We start from the raw sequence: 23,910 nt of genomic DNA, 5'->3' as shown, positions 1-23,910 counted from the left end.
ATGGTGGGATATACGATAAATCCAAGAGGTTGATTGCTCTTTTTTGGGCCTAGTAGTCCCGAGATGGGATGTACAGTAAAGCTTGGAGAGTGGGTCTTAGTGTAGGGCCTAGTGATCCCTGTATCATACTGTGGATTACGGTAATGCTTGAGAGACTAGGAGACACTAAAATTCCCCACGCCGTAAGTGGAGAACTCTAGTAGCATCCATTCTTGTTTGGTTCTTTTCGGTTGGTTATGAGTCCCACATTCATGCTTGGAATATGGAATGGGGGTGATTGGTGAAGATAGATTTGGCTCAAGCAATCTATGGTTAGGTGGAACGTTGTAGTTCCATCCTCGGTTGGTTTCTACATTCATTAATGAGAAATTCATTCCATTGGTTTTCCATGTGTAAATGTATTGGTTTATATGTGGATTCTATGGCTGATGTATTCATGGTATTTCTGTTGTTATGTTGCTAGTTATGATCATGTATTCTGACAGTGATGATGTATGTCTCTCCTCATGTTTCTATTTGTAAATGATAAATAATGTATCTATGACCTAATAGATGGTACTGCAGTTAATAATGCAATGGAAAAATGGTTCTTAGCGATTCCCAAATAAGTATAAGACCCTTATTTTTAGATTTATTATCTAAACCTGTAGATTTCATTCATGCCAAGTGTTTGATAGAATGCCAGTCTTGGTTGGGGATGGCCAGGCCTAGTCCAGGAGTTAGTTTTTGGTTTATTTTTTTTCATCATGTGTTTAATGGATTTCGGAAGTTACAACAGGTTCTAGGCAGTGGTCGGAAGTATAGGATTGAAAAATGCTTTAAATTCCCCAAACTCTAGCACAAGTTTGTTGGAAATAGTCCATCGATGTAGGCATGAAAGCTTGTGGGAGCATCTAGAGTTCTCTAGACGTTGGCATGCCCATAGCATGGGAGTGTCTAGAGGTCAACTAGTCTAAAAACTCAATAGGACTCAGGGGCTGGTTAGCGGAAAGGTTGGGATGGTTCCTAAGAGTCTTATTGTTCATGTTGAAGGTCAACATGGTGTGTCTCCATCGGTTCCACTTCCTTAACATTACATAGGAGGTTGAATCATATCATAGTAACTTCTCCTCACATGTTTTCCCTGGTTGTTCAGTTACTTGGGTAGATGTGGGAGGAGGGTGTTACATATCCCATGATTCCGATCAAAGGATTCCTAGGCCTAAGGGTGTTCACAATCAGGCTTTACCATACATCCCATCCCTGGATTCCTAGGCCTTGTGATTAATCCCGAGACCATCCCACTTAGCTTTGAATCCACCTAAAAATACAACTCAATGAAAACATGAGAACCCCGTCACACCATGCCTCTCCGAAAATGGCAAGGCAAGGCTGAAAAACACTGTCAGCTAGAAAATCCCATGCCAATGACAACAAGAGAACCAAAACACATATGTATGTGCCATACATGCCAAAACTAGAAAGGAAATGCAACTCTATACTTTCAATTAATCCCACTGTAGTCGCTTGATCCTACTATTGCTTTCTTGATCTTTGCTTCCCTTTGCTTTCTTGCCCTTCCTTTGCCTTCTTTCCTCCAATGCTAGAGTGCTCCAAGAATAATTAAGTGTCCAAGAGTATGAGAGATTATAGAGAATATAAAGAAAGCTCCAAACTAAGCTGACTAAAGGTTGTGAATTGATCCTCATAAGCCTTTTTATTAGCGAGACCTCTATTTTCTTCAATTTCCATTATTTTCCTTCGTTTTCCTCCTCATATGCAACGTGTGACCTTTCACCTTCCTTTTCACATAATTTCCTTTCTTTCCATTAATAAAATTCCAATTAATGCCTATTGACAAGGTTAATCCTCTCTATGGACAGAGACGATCCCTCTAGCCCAATGAGTGGGTCTAGCAACTGAAGTGACAATCAACTAGACATCTTCATAGATTACAATTGAAAAGAATAACGAAGGAGATGGCCTACATCATTCTGATGCTATTCCGATTTCCTTTGTTGAGGATCCTGAACCGCTTGTGTCACGGGCTTGTTTCTTCTTCTCTTAGTGTTTATGTACCTACACAAGTGATCAAGACACAACAAGGCATGCCAAAACAAATAGGAAATCCAATAGAAACCTACTTAACTAATCAAGGAATGTCAAGCTAAATGATACATGAACATATACATTTTGGCAAGATGAACTAGCAATTGTGTATTATTAGAAAGTAAAGGGAAGCTTACAACTAAAGCCTTGATGTTGATAGACTCTCCTTGAGTGGTAATCCAAGTCCAAGCCAAGAACTCTCCAAGCCCTCCTTCTCCAAGTCAAATGAATAGCCTTTAGGAACAAACTTAGCATAAGGGTGAAAATAGACATAGACCAACCATTTGGCAATCGGAGAGGATGAATTTATAGGCTGGGAAAGGGAGTTACGACCTCTCCAAAGATAGGATTAGGCCCTCATCTCAAGGAGGTAGCCAAACAACATCCAACTCATCGCTCTGGAAGCTTCTAGATCATGAAGCTTCTCATCCTCTATGGGAAAATTGCCTCTTCGAGATCATTGCGGCTATGCAAGGGAACAGAACGATGCCATCGCTGGTCAAGTACAATGCAACAGGCGACCATCATTGTTTTAAGCCTTATAAGAGTGATGATTCTCATTTTAGGTTTTTAAGAGCTATTTCTTCAGGGAAAGCTCAAGGCATTTTCCAATCAAAGTCTTAGGAGGGATTTGAGCTGCATACATGAATGAGTACAATGCATAATGGTCATGTTTCAGGCACTTCGGGGTATGTCACAAGGAAGTGCAGGAGGTGTGACAAAATATTGTGTAACAGATGACCCCTAAAGCATGAAGGAAGAATGAGGAGTGATGACTGAGATGCTTTACGAGCTTTTGCAAGGATGAGGACACACATTGTCAGGAGACCTGCAAATCAAGGACACGTATACATATACATATCTAAGATCGAGACATGAATCTATGACATGGGTGTAGCCATCCAGATGATGAAGAATATATGAAAAGATCCATGGTATGGGCGCATCCATCCAAATAATGAGGATCATCATAAATATAAAGTCCCACGGTATGGTCACAACCATTCGTATAGTAGAAAAATGTATAAAATCATGAACAACATATAACTCCATGCAACTTGAGTCATATTAGGCAAGACCCAGGGTCTTGTGCTCCATCCTGACTCGATCAAAGTACAAATTCTAACATGCGAATGAATGTGTTGAAGTTGAATAAGCTATAAAAACCACCTAATTACCGGCCAATGATGTGGACTGTTAATAGGTACGAGAGAAACCACCAATAATGGAAATGGATCTCAAGGTACAACATTACAATTCATGAATGTGATAATGAAGCCGAAGTCAAACACTCGTGGAATCACCCGATCGAAAGCCAATGATAAAGACCTGTCGTCAGATGTGAAGAACTGGTCATTAGGTCATGCGAACTCTAAGGTACTGAAAGGGAGTTTCTAATCTATCTTCCTTGATAGTGAGATGAAGTCAACAGGAAGCAACCCGTCGAAGGAGGGCAACCATGAATCCCCCATCATCAACACGGAATAAGGAATAAAGTGGAATAATTTTCAAGGCTGTAATAATGTCTCAACTAGTGTATAGGTAAATAATTGCAGATTGGACTTCTCTTCAACACTGGTGACACGACTCCGGAGTGTGGCAGCATCTGACTTGACATAGGATTAAAGGTCATGATGACAATATGGCATAGTCAAATGAGAGGAAAAAATGGATCACCCAAACCCAGGAGGACAAGTGACTGAGTGAGGATATCCCAAACTTGACACGAGAACAGAAGAGTGTCATGTTCAAGAGCGACATGCTGCCTATACAAAGGATGTTTCATCTTCATTTTTTCCCACTATTTCTGTAGAAATTCCCACTATAGATCAACAAATTATGCAATATACTAAAGCAAAATACAAGATCTACTTCTAAAAAAAACTTGTGAAAGCTTAATCAATTTTGAGCAAGATCAAATAGAACACATATAGCTGAGAAAGAGAAATCAATCACACATAACACAGAAGAAATAACCTGGGGAAAGCCTCAGCCTAAAACCCCAATCTCTGTATTATCATACAAGTGGAAATATGTTCAAGTTACAAAAAGAATCAGCTCACAAGCTATCCTGCTCTCTCTGCAATCAAACAATACTACTCATAGACAGTCAAAGGCTCTCACAACCTTCTCCTCTACCCTCCAAGCCTCCTATTTCCTTGCACAGTTTTTTCTGGGGTCCAGTGCTTCCACTTGTGTGAATTCCCACCTCACACTGCTCACTTGGCTCAGAAATAACTGCACAAACCTGAAGGAGATAATTTCTTTTGCATGGATGAGTTTCCTTTATAGGAAAATTCCTCCAACTAATAGTACATTGTCCCTTCCTTTGATCTCAACTGGGTCTCTGACTGAACTGACATGCATGAGTTATTTATGAGAGAATATTCAGTTATCTAGAGAGCAGCAGTTACATGCATGCAAGCATTAACTAACTGAACTCACAATTAATTCAACAAACTGTTTGAATTAATCTAACTGGACTTGACTTAGTTAACTAAGTCAATTAATTACAACTCATCCTTATCTCTTTAACTGATGGATAAATTACTCAATCAATAGAGAAACTGTTGCATGTCCCCACATAGACTTCATGTTTGATTTTCTACAACTAACTAACTCAAGATGAATTAATTAATTATTTTACAAAAAACTGCTAAGGTCAAATTCGAATTTTACTTCTCAATTTTAGTTCAGGGACTAACTAAAATTGGAATCCATCCTGAAATGTTATTTATAGCAGTGCTATTTTTAGCACTTCTATTTTTAGCATTTCTTGTTGCTCTTTTCAACACTCCCTCTCAACAATAAAAGCATTCAACTCGAACCTGATCCTGAACCTTTGGAATGTTCTGCATGCAACACTTCTCCCAAGTGTTGTTGCTCCAACAACTCTAGAAACAAAAAATTCTCCCAACTGACCTCCTATTGGGCTAGAAACATCCTCTGATGATGAAGCTTCCTCTACCGCTGACAAGTGCTCCCTCTTTGACGTTTGATCTGTTGCAACACTCCATGTATCTCACACCGTTGCACACCTCTCTTTTCCATCGTGCACTGTCGCAACAGTCCTGTGCCTCTCGCATTGTTGCAGCCTGCTAGCTCTGCACTGTCTTGGGATTCCTGCACTGTAGCTCTCTCTGCCGCTCCATCCGCATCTTTCTCTACCCACTCAGCCAGTCCTGCTACTCCTCTTCGGGGCTCCCTTAGCAAGGTCTAATCAAAGAGTTTGGGTACCTCAATGATCCTACCCCTATTCAACCCTACTTGGGACTGTCACTTCACATCGCCCCACCTCCAACCTGGAGGTATGGATGCATGTAATCCCTCTACCCACTTGGCTCAAAATTTCCCCCTACTGGAGGTCTCTGCATGAGTGGATGCCTCCACTCAATCTCCTCTCAGCTTTTACAGTTGTGGCTGCTCCACAACCTCCTGAAGTTGCTTCACCAATTGTGGCTCCTCCACAATTGTCTGAGACTTCTTCTGGCACTGCATGTTGAGAGGTAATTTACTCTCACTCTCAACCACCAAGTATCTAACCTTTGCCTTGCTCCTCAAGGCTTTTCATGCATCTTGTACCTCAAGTGCATACAGGTTCTTGGCTAGCACACCAATCTGTTTCATCTTTCCCGCCGTCATGAAATTCTCTAGAAAAAGAGCTGATTTTAAATCAACGATATCTCCCTCATCCGAACTCTGATTCAGCCGATTGTTTTTTTGATTTGGGTATTTTTCCGCAAGGAATCGAGATCTTCTATTTTTTTTTGAAAATTTTGCACAAAACTTTTCAGATCTGCTCTGAAAACTCGCGGCCCAAAAATCAAAACTTCGAAATCTCCTCTAGTATATTGTTCTCTGCTTTGATCACCTTTGCTCCTATACCATGTAGAAATTCCCACCGTAGATCAACAGATTATGCAATATACTAAAGTAAAATACAAGATCTACTTCTACAACAAACTTACGGAAGCTTAATTGATTTTGAGCAAGATCAAATAGAACACATATAACTGAGAATGAGAAATCAATCACACATAACACAGAGGAAATAACCTGAGGAAAGCCTCAGCCTAAAACCCCAATTTTTGTATTATCATAAAAGTGGAAATATGTTCAAGTTACAAAAAGAATTAGCTCACAAGCTATCCTACTGTCTCTGCAATCAAACAATACTGCTCATAGATAGTCAAAGGCTCGCACAACCTTCTCCTCTGCCCTCCAAGCCTCCTATTTCCTTCTGCATTTTTTCTTGGGGTTCAGTGCTTCCACTTGTGTGAATTCCCACCTCACTCTGCTCACTTGGCTCAGAAATAACTGCACAAACATGAAGGAGATAATTCCTTTTGCATGGATGAGTTTCCTTTATAGGAAAACTCCTCCAACTAATAGTACACTGTCCCTTCCTCTGATCTTAATTGGGTCTCTGACTGAACTGACATGCATGAGTTATTTATGAGAGGATATTCAGTTATCTAGAGAGCAGCAGTACATGCATGCAAGCATTAACTAACTGAACTCACAATTAATTCAACAAACTGTTTGAATTAATCTAACTGGACTTAACTTAGTTAACAAAGTCAACTAATTACAACTCAATATTACAACTCATCCTTATCTCTTTAACTGATGGATAAATTCCTCAATCAATGGAGAAACTGTTGCATGTCCCCACATAGACTTCATGTTTGATTTTCTACAACTAATTAACTCAAGATGAATTAATTAATTATTTTACAAACAACTGCTAAGGTCAAATTCGAGTTTTACTTCTCAATTTTAGTTTAGGGACTAACTAAAATTGGAATCCATCCCGAAATGCTATTTATAGCAGTGGTATTTTCAGCATTTATTGTTGCTATTTGCAACACTCCCTCTCAACAAGAAAGGCATTCAACTCGAACTCGATCCTGAACCTTTGGAATGTTCTACATGCAACACTTCTCCCAAGTGTTGTTGCTCCAACAACTCTAGAAACAAAAAAATCTCCCAACTGACCTCCCTATTGAGCTAGAAACATCCTCTGATGCTAAAGCTTCCCCTACCGCTGACAAGTGCTCCCTCTATGACCTCTGATCTGCTGCAACACTCCATGCATATCGCACCATTGCACACCTCTTTGTTCCATCCTACACTAGTGCAACACTCCTGTGCCTCTCGCATTGTTGTAGCCTGCTAGTTGTGCACTATCTTGGGATTCCTGCATTGTAGCTATCTTTGTTGCTCCATCCTCATCTTCCTCTACCCACTCAGCCAGTCTTGCTACTCCTCATCGATGCTCCCATAGCAAGGTCTAATAAAAGAGGTTGGATACCTTAATGATCCTGCCCCTATTCCAGCCTATTTGGGACTGTCACTCCACATCGCCCCACCTCTGACCTGGAGGTATGGATGCGTGTGATCCCTCTGCCCAATTGGCTCAAAATTTCCACCTACTAGAAGTCTCTGCATGAGTGGATTCCTCCACTCTAACTCCTCTCGGCTTCTCCAATTGTGGCTGCTCCACAACCTCTTGAAGCTGCTTCACCAATTGTGGCTCCTCCACAATTGTCTGAGACTTCTTCTGGAACTGCATGTTGAGAGGTAATTTACTCTCCCTCTCAACCACCAAGCATCTAACCTTTACCTTGCTCCTCAAGGCTTTGCATGCATCTTGTACCTCAAGTGCATATAGGTTCTTGGCTAGCACACCAATTTGTTTCATCTTTCCTGCTGTCACGAAATTCTCTGGAAAAAGAGTTGATTTTAAATCAGCGATATCTCCCTCATTCGAACTCTGACTTAGCTGATTTTATTTATTTATTTTTATTTTGGGTATTTTTCTGCAGGGAATCCAGATATGCTATTTGTTTTTGAAAATTTTTCACAAAAATTTTTAGATCTGCTCTAAAAACACGTGACCCAAAACTCAAAACTTCGAAATCTCCTCTAGTATATTGTTCTCCACTTTGATCACCTTTGCTCCGATACCATGTAGAAATTCCCACTGTAGATCAATAGATTATGCAATATACTAAAGCAAAATACAAGATATACTTCTACAACAAACTTGCGGAAGCTTAATCGATTTTGAGCAAGATCAAATAGAACACATATAACTGAGAATGAGAAATCAATCACACATAACGCAGAAGAAATAACCCGGGGAAAGCCTCAGCCTAAAACCCCAATCTCTGTATTATCATAAAAGTTGAAATATGTTCAAGTTACAAAAAGAATAAGCTCACAAGCTATCTTTCTCTCTCTGCAATCAAACAATACTGCTCATAGATAGTCAAAGGCTCTCACAACCTTCTCCTCTACCCTCCAAGCCTCCTATTTCCTTGCGCAGTTTTTTCTGGGATCCAATGCTTCGACTTGTGTGAATTCCCACCTCACATTGCTCACTTGGCTAAGAAATAACTACGCAAACCTGAAGGAGATAATTCTTGCTGCATGGATGAGTTTCCTTTATAGTAAGCTTCCTCCAACTGATAGTACATTGTCCCTTCCTCTGATCTCAACTGGGTCTCTAACTGAACTGACATGTATGAGTTATTTATGAGAAAGTATTCAGTTATCTGGAGAGAAACAGTTACATGCATGCAAGCATTAACTAACTGAACTCACAATTAATTCAACAAACTATTTGAATTAATCTAACTGGACTTGACTTAGTTAACTAAGTCAACTAATTACAACTCAATATTACAACTCATCCTTATCTCTTTAACTGATGGATAAATTCCTCAATCAATGGAGAAACTGTTGGATGTCCCCACATAGACTTCATGTTTTATTTTCTACAACTAATTAACTCGATGAATTAATTAACTATTTTACAAACAACTGCTAAGGTCAAATTCAAATTTTACTTCTCAATTTTAGTTCAGGGACTAACTAAAATTGGAATCCATCCCGAAATGCTATTTATAGCAGTGCTATTTTTAGCACTTCTACTTTTAGCATTTCTTGTTGCTATTTTCAACAATTTCTAGCGAGTACCCCAATTATTTTTATCACAAGCTTGAAGGGGATATCATATGCTTGTCATGTAAGTTCATTCTTCGAATGAATCCATCCTAGTAAGTTTTATGGGCCCTGGGAAGGAGAAGCTCGGTCTCATCATGGTGACGAGTTTTTCGAAGTAAAGTTTTAATGAGTCTGATGTAAGAATAACTTAGTATATTATTCACATTTAGAGAGTTTGAAAAAGAGATGAAAAATGAAAATCCATCATGTCCCTTTTCGTAATTTGTCTCTCTAATCCGAAAAGGTAGAAAACAATATCGAAAGAACCTCTTAACCATGTCGATCAAGGTATACCTTTTTCGTAAGTAGTCAATCTCAGTCTGAAAAAGGGGTAAACTTATACTAAGGTGACGTTGATTCATTTACTTTAACGATTTCAAAATGACAAGTACTTGACAATCTTTTCAGTTTTCAAGAGTCAGAAAATAGCCCAAAGATGACTCTAGGGGGGTTCCTTTTTCGTTTATTTAATGAGTATGAAAAAGAGATACAACAAAACTCACAAGAATCAACCAATAATGATTATGATCACTTGAAGGTACATATAACTGGACAAAGAAATACACCCATCACGGATATGGAGAAAAAATATTAAAATATTATGAAAATATTGACAAAAATGACTTGCGAAACTTATAAATAACCAAAAGTAATTTTATTTTTTACCATTTTACCATAGTAAGCTCTGAAAGTTCATTTGTGCCCTAATTTTTTTGATTTTCAAGTGGTTGTTACAGGAGATCCATTGTGCCATTTCAGGAACCGTATGCAACAAGTAAGAGGCCCATCCCTACTCTTGCATTTTATCACCTTTTTATGCATTTTAAACAGTAATTTATATGCTATAAGGGAGGATTTTTAATTTTTAGGGCGTCGGCGATCATTGTGGGTATGATCATCGGACCCGCAATGATTGCGCTTGAACCTAAAGGCTCGTGCAATGATATCTCTCTGTTTGTAAAAACAGATGCGATGGCACTGAGGCAAAGTTTTTGGAAGAAAAACCCTCTTTTCAAGCAACTTTTTATTTTATTTTAATCCATGAAAAAAACATTAATTGGTGTTAAATGATGTTTTGTAGGAGATCATGGTTCTAGAATGGAAAGAAAGAGGCCACGAGGCCGAAGACCACCAAGTAGCTCAGAATCATGAATGCATAAATGCTCTGAGGAATTGTGGGTTGCTAAAGTTATTTAGGACCACAAAGTTAAGGGCCCAAATGGAATTGATTCCCTATTTGATTAGTCTCTGGGATATAGATCAAGAGATATTCATGATAAAAGGTCAGGAACTAGAACTTGAGGAGCTATATATTTGCTTCATCACAGGATTATCCCAAAGAGGAGAAATGATCCAACTCTTTGGATCTCACCTAGGAGGTGAAAGTACGAGGACTCTAGTCCAGAGGCATTGTCTAGGTGCCGAAATGACCAATGGAGGGAAGGTGAAAATAGAAACAATCACCAACAACCTCATATTGAGAACGATATTGTTCACTCTGGCACATATATCTGGCACACAAGCCTTGCATTAGGCTTCAAAATCCTAGTTTCAATATGTTATTGCGTGTTTGACTTCCACCATATTTAATCGGTGTGGAGGTATTCTGGAAAATATGAAAAGACAACTGACCAAGGGGAAGCATGGACACCTGCAACAATTTGGTTTTGGATCAATACTGGTGACCTTCTTTTTAGAGCAATTGCCCTTATTCTAGTATCAGTGGGTAGAGGTATCGAATCCTGCCCCCCAATATCCGAGACTAGTGAGATGGAGTCAAATCATGTCTTGGGGAGGAATGGGTCATCATATGCATTACCCACCAATTTTTTTTGTTTGGCTAGAATGCAAAATAATTGTGGTAGATGACTATGATTATGTTGGCACAAATTTTAGGTGGGATCTATACCTACCTCTGCCACCAAGAGAACAGTGGACCGATACAGGTAAAAACTTGTTTTTTGGATTATTTTGTTTTTCAAGTTTTACAATTTTTTGTAAAAGTGTAAAATTAGACTCAAATTGTGATAAATGTGCAGATGTGGGACCAGAGAGACCACCTGAGATGTCACCAATAGCACAGTGAGTTTCTCATCAAATAGTGGGTGCAGATTACGAAGATGGGGCAGACCCCTTAGCTGAGATGGAGCTCAACCTGGAGGCGATAACTCGAGGAGTCCCAGAGTATGCCACTATTGATGAAGTTCCACTATGTTGGCAGAGACACATAGTGGGAGTATCTATGAGACTACATCGGCTATTAGGCCGAGTGATCAGAGCGGTCTCGTGCTATCACGAGCACCGTGCATGACGATAGCCTTTCTAGCTCTTTTACACATTTTGTAGGCTTTGAAAGCCAAATGTCCCAGAACACTCTGTTTTTTGATATCTAGATGTAAACACCCTAATAGACGTGATATATATATATATGCATGTTTTATTTTCTACTTATGTGTCCATAATATGATCAGTTTTATAAATTACGCAAATGCCTATCAAGAACAAAATTTGCTAATGCATATGTTAATGTATTTAAATTACGTGGAATATGTTGATATGTGATGTAATCAAAATTCCTTTCCAGTAATCTAACACATAGATACATACGCAATATTTTTGGATTTCTCACTGAGTAATGATTGTTTAGCTGTAACACAATGAGATCTAAATCCAACTTGATAACTAAATCCCTAATGCCAAGAGCAACTGCTTCTGACAAGAGTTCAATGACTGCACTGTATTCAACAATATTATTGGTTGTTAGACCAAGGAATATACCTTGTAAGCTAATCAGCTCACCATTAGGGTCATAGAGTACCCATGATGTGGAAGTCAGGTTCTGTGTGCTACGACAAGCACCATCAGCAAAACCAATGTAATGGCTTGACGACTTTTGCAAATCGAGTGGAACACAGGTAAGAAGAAAAACACATGTCTGTAAAGCAAAAAAACACACCAAAACTCAAAAGGCACACTAATGAATTGACACACTAATGTACAAAAGTCATTACACAAATTTCACACATAATACTTCTTTAGATACAACCCATTGCGGGGCTGTGACAATGAATTTCCCTCATAATCACATAGCTTGTAGGCACCTTTTTGTAAGACACACTTAACGATGTAGGGCCCATGCCACATGGGTTCGAACTTTCCTGCTCCCAATTTATCGTTGGCCTGATCATAAAGAAGGACCAAGTCACCTTCAGCAAAAGTGCAAGGAGAAACAATTTGGTCAAAATGAGCTTTGACACGTTTCTTTTGAGCTTCAATGACCATCGCAATAATGCAACGAGTCTCATCAAGACTCTCAAGATATAGTAGCCGTTCCTCTTCAGGCGAGGTATTCGGAAGAAGTTCGATAGCTAATTTGAGCGAAAGGGATTTCGCACTCGATTGGAAGAGTCGCCTCTAAACCATACACAAGCTGGAATGGAGTGAATCTAGTGGTTGTCTTAGCAGAAGTTCTATAAGCCATGAGAGCTAAGAATAGCATCAAATGCCAATCCTTTTTGTGCTTCCCAAGGGCACGCTGAAGCATAGTAATGAAAACTTCATTTACTGCTTCAACTTGGCCGTTGGCCTGTGGATAATAAGGAGTTGAGCTCTCATGACAAAGGCCCAACTGAGCAGTCAACTCTGTGATCATGTATTGACGAAAATGTGATCCATGGTCAGTTACAATGGCTTGAGGAACACCAAAATGTGCTATGATGTGGTTAGAAACTAACTGAGCAACAATAATACCGTCAACATTGTATGTAGGCATCGCCTCGGCCCATTTAGTAAAATATTCAATGATGAAAATGATATAACCATGCCCCCTCGATCGAGTGAGGTTTACATGTCATGAAATCAATGCCCCATTTAGAAAATGGGCCAACGGTAACTACTAGGTGTAAGGGTGCGGGCGGGGCGCAATGCTTGTGGTTGAAAATATGGCATTCATGGCATTTTTGAATAACTAGAATACAATCTTTGAAGATAAAAGGCTAGAAATAACCGACGCGGAGGATTTTATGAGCGATGGCATAGCCTAACATATGAACACCACAGGAACCAAAGTGGAAATCATTCAATACCCGTTCAACCTCTTCTAGGGTGACACACCTGCGAAGAACAAAATCCACACCAAGCCAATACAATGTATCACCAAGGATTTGATAGGGTTGGGACTAATGCTGGATGCAGCGTTGGTCAGATTGAGACAACTCATATTGGATGTTTTGGGTTGGAAGATAAATGATAATATCTCCATACCATTGGTCGAGAGTGCTGATCAGAAATAGAGTTTCATCGGGAATTTTCTCAGTAAAATCAGTGGAAGTGATTGCAGATGGAAGGGCACATATCAACTTAGCAAAAATGAGCGATTTCTTTAATTTGGCAATAATAAATTCCAAATCAAACTCTTGTAGTATAACGATCCATTTGGAGTATTTTTCCCTAGTAACTCACGAGTTAGTATATAGGTCATGGGGTTGGAATCAGAAATCACTGTGGTTTTCTGTAAAAGGATATATTGTCGAAATCTTTTGACAGCATGAACTCCTTCCAAGGCAAGCTTCTTGACATGGGCATATCGAGACTTAATATCGAGAATATTTTGGCTTAAATAATAAGCCAAGTGCTTGTTGCCATCGCTGTCATCCTGAACTAATACCATAGTAATAGTAGTATCCGTTGCAACCAAGTATAGGAAATAATCGCATCGATAATCAGGGAGATGCAGTAAAGGAGCACTGATAAGCATGTCTTTCAAAGCATCGAAGGATTTTTGGGAAACTTCATCCTAAATGAAAGGGATCCCCTTCTTAAGTAAGCGAGTAAAACCCTTGGCGAGTTCAATGTAATTAAGAATGAATCGAGGGAGAAAGTTAGCCTTTCCTTGTAGGCTTTGCAATTGCAGCAATGAGGTGGGGGTGTAAGTTGACAATGGCCTCAACTTTTGAAGGATCGATTCGGATACCTTTGCGGGATACCACAAACCCCAAGAGTCGACTATATTCAATGCAAAAAAAGCATTTGATCGGATTGAGACAGATGTTATAATGTTGATATCGCAGAAAAATGGATCTTAAGTGATCTGGATGGTCATGACGCTTAGCAAAATGAGCTGGTAAGTCGTCAAGGTAAGGTTGAACAATGTTTCAAATATCGTGAAACGCATAAGACATTGCTCTTTGGAAGGTAGCGGCAACATTTTTTAAATCGAAAGGAAGCTTTTTATAAGAAAAAGTTCCCCAACAACAGATAAAAGCCTACTAATGTTGATCTAGTTGTAGCCAAAAAAACCGTTCATGAATGAGAATATCTCACTCCCAGTGCACTCGTCGATGATCTGATCGATCAATGGAGTGGGATAATTGTATTTTGGGCATGCGCGATTGATATCACAGTAATCAACATAGGCACAGATCGTACCCTACTTTTTAGCAACGGGGACAATGTTTGATACCCAATCTGTCAATGGGATGGGACAAATAAAACATACTTTTAAAAGATTCTCTAATTCTACTTTAATAGTAGCAGCCTTTCAAGGATGCACGGGGCGAAGCCATTGGCGAACAAGCTTGGCACTAGGATAATTCAATATTTCATGCACCACTATTTCTGGATCAATACCAAGCATTTCCTCGTATGACCATGCGAATACATCTTGAAATTCTTTGAAAAGTTGAGTGTAAACCCTAATCTCATCTGGAGAACAGGAAACCCCAATATGAATGTTCTCAAAAATTCCAGGTTTAATGGAAATGTCAAGAGGCATAGTAGCAATGTTGTTTCCCATATTACCCTCCGACAGGACTTCATGCACCAGGACAGGCGTTTGAAGTGGAGGCATGGGGAAAATGAGAAACAAATGCTTCAAGACACGAAGGCATCTCAAAGGTTGGGAAGAAATGAGGAACAATGATGGAGACCATTCCAAGGAGTTTCAGCTAGAGACATGACCTCAACGATACTCTCGTTGGTGGGGAATGTCTCGTTCAAAGGATCGAGAGAATCCCAAGAAGCAAGCCAAGGAGATGGTACATAAGTGTCTAGGTTCATACTGAAAACAATATGACTTTCTGAAGTGGCCATCGAGGCTAAGACAATTTCTTGATAATTTTTCTCTGATGGACTTAAAGGCATAGAATCGCCAAATGAATCAATTTGATCTAGGGTAGGAATAATCCAAAGATATGTAGAAACTGAGATCATATTGATAGAAGTAACATTTGGAGGTGGGGCAGTAACTGTACCCATTAAAGTAAAGTCTTTGAAGAGACCTGCCCCCACACTCTCATAAGGAATCTCAGTATTTCCCACGTAAGGGCATTGCCATTGGATGAATGAGAAGAGAAGAAAGACAATTGGTTGATTGTGACAATTTTTCCTTCATGAGGAAAACGAAGCACCCAGAACAAAGAAGAAACCACAAAAAACATAGCATGGGTCTAGCTTCGGCTGAGAAGAAGGTTGTAGTTGAGATTCACATCTACAACTTCTACTTCTAATTCAACTGTCTTTCCTTCCAATGTAAACAAAAAGTTCCTGAGAATACCATATGGACATGAGCCTCCACCATCAAAGGCATCCAAGGTGTTTGGGGACTAGTTGAGGGAAGGAGAGCCAATGTCCTTCCAACATGAAACAAACATGATGCAGGTGGAAGCACCTTCATCAATAACAATTTGATGGATCGTATTTCCTTTAATAAGAACCTATATCAGAAAATCAATATGATGAGGAAGATGAGGAATGTGGTTTTCAAGATCAAAGGTAATCAGACTCAAATTAGAAGGATCAATAGCACCTATATCAGACAACAGTGGCTTTCGCTACATTGGACAAGTTTGGATAACCTCCAAGGAAAACATCCCTGAAGGTGCTTGAGCAAAATCCTCAACAATATTGTAGTGTTGTGGAACTCTAACATTCAGAATATAAGATGATTTCTGAAGTACACCCTTGGGAGGTGGCCAGATTACGCATTCGTTGTTAGGGCACTCAATATGGAGCGGACCAAAACTGGACAGAGTAGAAGTAGAAGGGATATCAGTGACTTCTTTCTCTGCCATCTGCTTATGTGTGGTTTGATAGTCCTTAGTTCGAGTAACAATCAAAATAGATGATGAACCTTGCATCATGAAAAAATGGGAACCAGAGGAGGCAGAGGATTGCGGTTGGTCTACCAACTGCATATTCTGAGATGGAAAAGGTTATTTTAAAATTGTTTGAGTTCCTTTCAACAAGCGGTTAACTTCAGAATGTTGAGGACAATCCTTGGTGTAATGATCTTCCTCACAGATGAGGCAAGGATATTTTGGCTTTCTCTTAGAAGCATCATCAGCAGATGCTTTTGGTGGATCCTATTTTGAGGCATCATCTTTGGATCTACCTTTGCCCTTTTTCTTACCTTTAGAGGCCTTATCTACTGCGGTAGAATGAACAACATGTACCTCAGAGGTTTTACTAGGATTGGATGAATTTTTCAAAGAATTATTGGAACTAGTGCTTGAAACAAGTTTCTGCTTCGAAGAAGCTTTCATGGAAGTGTGAGACATGAAACTAATCACACCATCAACAAGTGGTACATTAGGAAACTTTGATGCTGTCAAATCCGAGGATGGTCTTGGAGCATCAGGAAAAATCTCATATAACGTGCCAGATTCTGAATAGACTAGGCCTAGATACTGAGCACGAGCAATAGATTTCTCTTCTGTAACACATCAACCCATAGCTATATCCTTAGCAATCTTGTTAACGAATGATTTTCTGAACCATTTAGTCAACAACTCATTAGCAATCTCGAATTTGATGAGGTGACACTAACGTCTCCATTCATGGATATGATCGGAAATATGGGTCGCGATATCTTGCTTAAGGGGTGTAAGAAAATGAGTGCCAGTTTCATATCAAACTAGAAATTGGAAGTGGGTGAGGAAGGCCATAGCTAGAGAGTTGAAGTCAGCATAGGTACCTCAAGGCAACTTGATATACCATTTTGCGGTAGCACCTGTGAGGGTTCTCTGAAAGAGGCAAAGACAAATAAAATCATCAACATACAAATAAGGGGAGCACCATAGGTGATATGTCATCACATGGGCTTGCGGGTCCTCCTTAGACTTTCCTTCTAATCTGGGGCAATCGCTTGGAATTTTAGTTGGAACTAGAGGTCAGTGAGGCGAATGGGATCATTCGTGAGCCTTGAGACATTGGGCAACTCCAACATAGCCAAGAAAGGAAATTGCATGTTGAATGACATATAGGGTCTTTAAGGAAACCCAAACTATGGGTTCCAACCTTGCTGATAAGGATTTTGCCCCCACAGTGGAGGATTTTGTCCATGCGGGACCTGATTTTGTCCCCACTGAGGTTTACCTTGATTGTAAGGTGGATTTTGTCTAGAGTAGGTTTGATATTTACCTACCATATGTTGCTGATAAGAATTATACGCGACATATGGGTTGTAAGGTTTTTGAACCTGTTGACCTTGAACCTAAAGAGATTGGCCCTCCTGCTGCACTGGTTGACCTTGGGCTTGCAAGGGTTGACCTTGTTGATATGCATATAAAGCTTGCCACTGCCAAGGTTGACCTTGTTGCTGCAAAGGCTAACTTTGCTACTATGAAGGTTGACCTTGCTGCTTTAAAGGTTGGCCTTGCGAGTACAAAGGTTGAGTAGACTACTGAACAAACTGAGTTTGCTACTGCAATGGTTGCTGAGACTACATAAAAGGTGGACCCTACTGCTATAACAGTTGCCCTTGCTGTTGCAATTTTTTCCCTTACTGCTACACAGGTTGCCCTTGCTGCTACAAAGGTTGTCCTTGCTGTTGTAAGGGCTATTGGATGGATCCTTGGGATATACCCTGTGGGTATTGGTAATTTCTAAATTGAATCTAACCATATCCACCAGGAATAGCCGATTGACCAGGCTAGACATAAGCTCGTGCTTGAGGAATATAAGACAGACTAACCAAGGATTGCGAACCATATGGGACATAAGTCTATTGGAGTGGAATCTGAACCATATAAGGCTATTGATATTGGATTTTTCCTGACCCAGATGGACCAACAAGGCTAGAACAATGTAAACTTTGAAACGGGAACTATAAACTCAAAACGGGAACTCTGGCCCAAAAACCTCAAAAAAACCACAAAAACAGTGCTCAAAACGAAAAGTGTGTATACTGGAACGATGTTTTTTTTTTTTTAGGTGTCAATTTTGCAGCTGTTTTAAAAATGGCAGTGACTACGAAATTTTCTACGAAATTTTCCTGCAAAATATAGCTTCAGAACGAAAGTGTTGATACTGGAATAATGATTTTTTTTTAGGGTCAATTTTCATACTTTTTAAAAAATGCTAATAAAACCAATTTTTTATGTCTCAAACAAAGTTAAATTTTAAGGAAAAAACACATAATATTTCTAGTAGAATATCATTTTTCTTTCCTAAGTATAAACTTAACATGTTTTCAACCACAACATGCTAGATACAAAAGAAATTGAAATTTTTTCAACTATAAAACTAAAAAAACATGACATTATGAACAAATTATATCACTGAATGAATTCAAGTCTTTATTTGTATACTGAATAAAACAGACATTATATCTCTAATTTGATATTGCATTGTAGATATTTAAACAATAAAATTTATCATACTTAAGACATAATCCAACAACATAAAAATGCTTCATAACTTCTCATTTAACAAAATATGGAAAACATTAATTTTATTTGAAGATACGATGCATACATCAGTTATATAAACTATCTTAAACAATTATTCAAAATCACTCATATTTTCTTGCACACCATCAGAATTCACATCTTCAAATGAGTGACTGGATGCTGACGAAGATGTTCCATATTCTTCTCTTTCATCAACTAGTGCCCCATCTGAGTTCACATGCATGCCCAACATTCCAGGTTTCAAAAGTCTTCTAAATCTACGACTGGTTTCAGCAGACTCCCATGTCAACATTGTTCCTTCTGGTAACAACCTTTTTAGAATCTCTGTCGTCTTGAAGCGAAGAGTTCCTCTCTACTTCCATGGTGGATTTTTGCAAACAATACTAATTTTTTTTATATATTTTTTCTCTACACACTAACCATAACATAACCATACTTATTTGAATGAAAAAGGGACCAAGTAAATTGATTGTTATCCCCCACTCTACGTATTTAGTGGTTTAAAATTTAAAATTGTTCTTTAACTTGTTTGTCTTTTCATTATTTTCAAAAAAAATTCCACGTGGTGCATCAACTCGCAGTGATCATTGATGCTTTTACGAGCCACACTATGTACAATGGGTTAATATATAGAGCATATTGTTGGTTTATTATGCTTGTTAGTATACTTAGAAAGAAAGGACATACCATTTATGGTGATTTGGTACATCTTAACTCGTTATTGAGTTAAAATTTCCTGCAATTGTCGGTCAATAATTATTATTAAATGTAGTAATGCACCTTTAACAATGCTCCAATAGATCTTAAGTACATTAATAAACAAATTTCATGGCCGTATTGATGTGCCCTTAATTTCTATGATGCACTACTGGTGGTGCTCCAGGACATAAAAAAAACACTATCAGATAATATTTTAAAAAATTATTGTGCCAATGAATGCATGATACTTGAGAACACCAATGTTCTAAAAATTATTACAACGCACAATTGATGATGCATTATAATAAATTGGGAATCAATGACTTTTACTCATTATTTTGGCAGAAAACTTTAAGTTTAATATTCAATGAATATAACAAAGGGTAATTTAGACTAGATTTTTTTTATTTTCCACCCGCCCCCCACGCCCAGAAAGATCTAATAAGCACCTTCAAATTACCGAGCTTGATATTGCATACTCTAATCATAATATTTGACTACCTACACCATATCTATGTGTGAAAGCTCTGAAATGTTCATCCATCCGGAAACCTGCCAAGAAGTAGTGGAAGATATGGCGGATATATATATATATATATATATATATATATATATATATATATATATACCATGGATTTGGCACCCTAGATCACTCTTTCTACAATATAATAACATAGAATGGATATATGAATACTTTCATATGAAACGTGATAAGAGTTCATTAATAATACCCTGCACTGAATAGATGAACCTTTTAATACATCTCTTAAACGAAAGGAACGCTGTGAACGAGTCTTTTACGACGTTTCAGGGAGGAACGCTGTGAATATCTAGGAGGAAAGTTGTCAGTGAATCTTTTAATATTTAGGAATGTTGTGAAAGAATCTTTTAATGCATCCTTAACCAGACTGTATGTTCGGGTCATCCGAGAACAAACTGCAAGGTCAACCGTTGAATTTCTTGCTGGGAAGTTCCGATAACCAAAGTTACAATCGGGTCTAGGTCTTCTGTAAAATACTATTGGATATATATTCCTGGAAGACCTGCTCAGAGTTAATGGATGATATGACGGTCACCTATAAAAATTAAATAACCCATAAACATAGGGATTCACAGCCTTTCTCCAACGAATGTGTTACAAAGGTTCATTTATTAGGTCCCAATCTTATGGCACTAAAATTTATGTTGGTGTGAGAAGACTGACACCTAATAATAAATGGATTTTTTTAATACTTTCTTTTGGAGGAAGGCTCTAGGTCTAATTAGAAGCAAAGGGCATCTGCATTAGAATACTATAGACATGGATGGAAAAATATTATCATATAGTTTGTGAAGCCATATTATGTCTACTTGTACTTTTGTTTAAATTATTGTTGTGAAGCCATATTGTGTCTACTTTTACTTTTGTTTAAATTATTGTTTGGTACAATCAAATGAAGATATTGAATATATCGATGAAATCATGGACAAAATGTCAATATTTGGGAGTTTGGTTTGTGACATACGATAGAACCCTAGAAATAGATTTATCAATGTAGGTGAATTTTGCCGCTATATCAATTGGATTTGGATAGTCACTCAATTGGATGGACGCCTAATAAATGAATTTTTTTAGTAAATATTTTTGGAGGGTTGTAGGTCTAATTAGAATCAATACTCTTCTGCATTAAAATACTATAGAGCTGGATGGAAAAATATTTGCATATAGTTTGGGACGTCATATATGGCCCGATACAGGTGGAAGTACTTTTGTTTAGATTATTGTTCTTGTACAATTGTATAATGATATTGGAGGTAAACATAACATCCATATATATCATGCCAATCAATTACATTACTGATGCATTATGCATAATTTATTTATTTATCTACTATCATCAAAGTTCTTTTACAGTGTATATGGAGGTAAACATAACATTCATCTATCTATATATATCATGCCAATCAATTATATTACTCATGCATTATGCATAATTTATTTATCTATCTATTTTCCTAATTTTTATTATCATTAATTAAAGTGCATATTCTGGTTCTTCTTTCTAATGACATTAGATTTCTCTTCAGGATTTGCGCAGCATTGAAGAAAAGGAAAATATACTACAAACGTTGTTATCAAAATTGGATCACTTCCTCATGGATAAGCAAGGAAACCTATTCAAGATATCTAGTCTTCCTATAAACACCACCTCACTTTTCATGTTTCATAGTGATCCAGATCATGATTTTCCTCTGCATTATAACTCTTTAACCATGATTCTCGAACATTTGCATCTAATGTTGATAACCATGATTCTCCAAATTCCAAAATGTCATCAATATAGCCAGAAATATTGTCCTTGACTTTGCTATGCAACTTATTAAAATGTTTTCCTATATAAAACATTTTAAAATCCGATATAAAATAGCCGATCCGGCAGCGTTCTCAAGTTTGGAAATTGTATAAATTTTAATATTCTCAATTGATTGGGCTTGTGATGATTTTCGATATAAAATAGTGTCCGTAAATCGAATTGGATTATACGACAGGCGGAGCGTCGATTCCGGGAATCGACGCTCCGCCCCTCGGGCGGGGCAGGGCGGCCCGGGGCCACCCCCGGGCCGCCCCGCCCCGCCCGAGGGGCGGAGCGTCGATTCCCGGAATCGACGCTCCGCCTGTCGTATAATCCAATTCGATTTACGGACACTATTTTATATCGAAAATCATCACAAGCCCAATCAATTGAGAATATTAAAATTTATACAATTTCCAAACTTGAGAACGCTGCCGGATCGGCTAGTTGATGCAGTAACTGGTTTGCAGGAATTGACGCTTTCAAAATGTGAGTCCATAAAGGAACTACCCCAGTCAATTACAAAGCTCCAATCTTTAAAAAAACTCAATTTGCATGGGTGTAAGAATCTAGAGAGGCTTCCTCGAGGTTTTGAACAACTTTCCATATTGACATTATTAGACCTATCTTTTTGCGAGAAGTTATTAAAACTTCCTCACAGAATAGGATATATAGAAACACTGAGTAACTTGTCTTGTAAAAACTGTTCTAGTTTAACACGTATTCCAGAAAGCATTGGGATGAACTCTTTTACCATGTTGGATATGTCGGGTTGCTCAAGCTTGAGAGAACTTCCCTCTCTATTTGTGAGTTTGGAAAAGTTAATATCGTTGAACCTTAGTGAGTGCAGTAGCTTAGAGAAGCTTCCCCAAGGTTTTCCCTTAATTGAGGAGGCCATAGATGACAATCAAAATGGTTTAGATTTTAAAATGTTTTATATAGGAAAACATTTTAATAAGTTGCATAGCAAAGTCAAGGACAATATATCTGGCTATATTGATGACATTTTGGAATTTTGGAATCAGGTGTAGAGGATCAACTATCTCCTCACACCGAAACAATGGATGACAGCGTCACGGAGGATTGCCAAACTGTTAATGAATCACAGCAACAGTTTGAGATACTCAAGGTATAATATTTATATTTATGCATTAAGCTTTAGAAAATTCCTTTTCATCCATCTGGCATTTGGAAATGGCTGCTCTGCTTTCAATATTAATAACTATGTGTGTATGTCCATATTGATCAGGGCATCATATACGGTAGCTGTTCTGCAGAGTTGGATGTGCTCGCTGAAACATGCAAGTCCCTGGAGATAGCCAAGAAAATGGAACAACAACCCGAATGTCTCAAACAATTCGTGATTTGCCATCTTCAAAATGTGGGATATAATGCAGCTATTTGCAAATCCTGTCCCAAGGATATTAGTACAACATTTCCTTCCGGTTAGTGGGTCTCTTCTTTGGCTTCCATTTTCTTTATTTTTTCTTTTATCTTTTAAGAATTCATGATCTAAATATCGCGTTTCTTGGGCAGGCAACTACGAGTATATTGACGTGATATTGAAGACCACAAATTCAGGCAGAAGCATTCGTTTGTTTGTAGACCTGGGTTTCAGAGCGCAGTTTGAGATAGCGAGACCTACCACCGAATACAATGCCCTCCTTGGGTTGCTTCCCAAATTGATTGGGCTTGTGATGATTTTCGATATAAAATAGTGTCCGTAAATCGAATTGGATTATACGACAGGCAGAGCGTCGATTCCGGGAATCGACGCTCCGCCCCTCGGGCGGGGCGGGGCGGCCCAGCGCCACCGCTGGGCCGCCCCGCCCCGCCCGAGGGGCGGAGCGTCGATTCCCGGAATCGACGCTCCGCCTGTCGTATAATCCAATTCGATTTACGGACACTATTTTATATCGAAAATCATCACAAGCCCAATCAATTGAGAATATTAAAAATTTATACAATTTCCAAACTTGAGAACGCTGCCAGATCGGCTAGTTGATGCAGTAACTGGTTTGCAGGAATTGACGCTTTCAAAATGTGAGTCCATAAAGGAACTACCCCAAATGGCAGCTGCTGTACATGCT

At 38.6% G+C, this 23,910-nt stretch overlaps 1 protein-coding gene across 1 annotated transcript; it reads left to right on the top strand.

Annotated features, from left to right (window-relative positions):
- Positions 1 to 22,843: 22,843 nt before the first annotated feature.
- On the top strand, positions 22,844 to 23,538 carry LOC149196098 (uncharacterized). Its single transcript, XM_089408166.1, has 3 exons — positions 22,844 to 22,949; positions 23,070 to 23,265; positions 23,357 to 23,538. Exons 1-3 carry the CDS (start codon positions 22,881 to 22,883, stop codon positions 23,536 to 23,538), a joined length of 447 nt encoding a protein of 148 aa, XP_089264292.1. The 5' UTR covers positions 22,844 to 22,880.
- The last annotated feature ends 372 nt before the right edge of the window (positions 23,539 to 23,910 follow it).

This window comes from Pinus tabuliformis, chromosome 2_2 (genome assembly GCF_031772625.1).
Source record: "Pinus tabuliformis cultivar Carrire ecotype Pingquan chromosome 2_2, CPIR1, whole genome shotgun sequence".
Lineage (NCBI taxonomy): Eukaryota > Viridiplantae > Streptophyta > Pinopsida > Pinales > Pinaceae > Pinus > Pinus tabuliformis.
This window is presented reverse-complemented; position numbering and strand designations above follow the sequence as displayed.

Bases quoted from the DNA above. Each gene is read 5' to 3' on its own strand.
- LOC149196098 (XM_089408166.1), top strand. From the start codon at position 22,881: ATGGATGACAGCGTCACGGAGGATTGCCAAACTGTTAATGAATCACAG. The intron at 22,950-23,069 runs GTATAATATTTA...CATATTGATCAG, and splicing joins AACAGTTTGAGATACTCAAG to GGCATCATATACGGTAGCTG. The intron at 23,266-23,356 runs GTTAGTGGGTCT...TTTCTTGGGCAG, and splicing joins TAGTACAACATTTCCTTCCG to GCAACTACGAGTATATTGAC.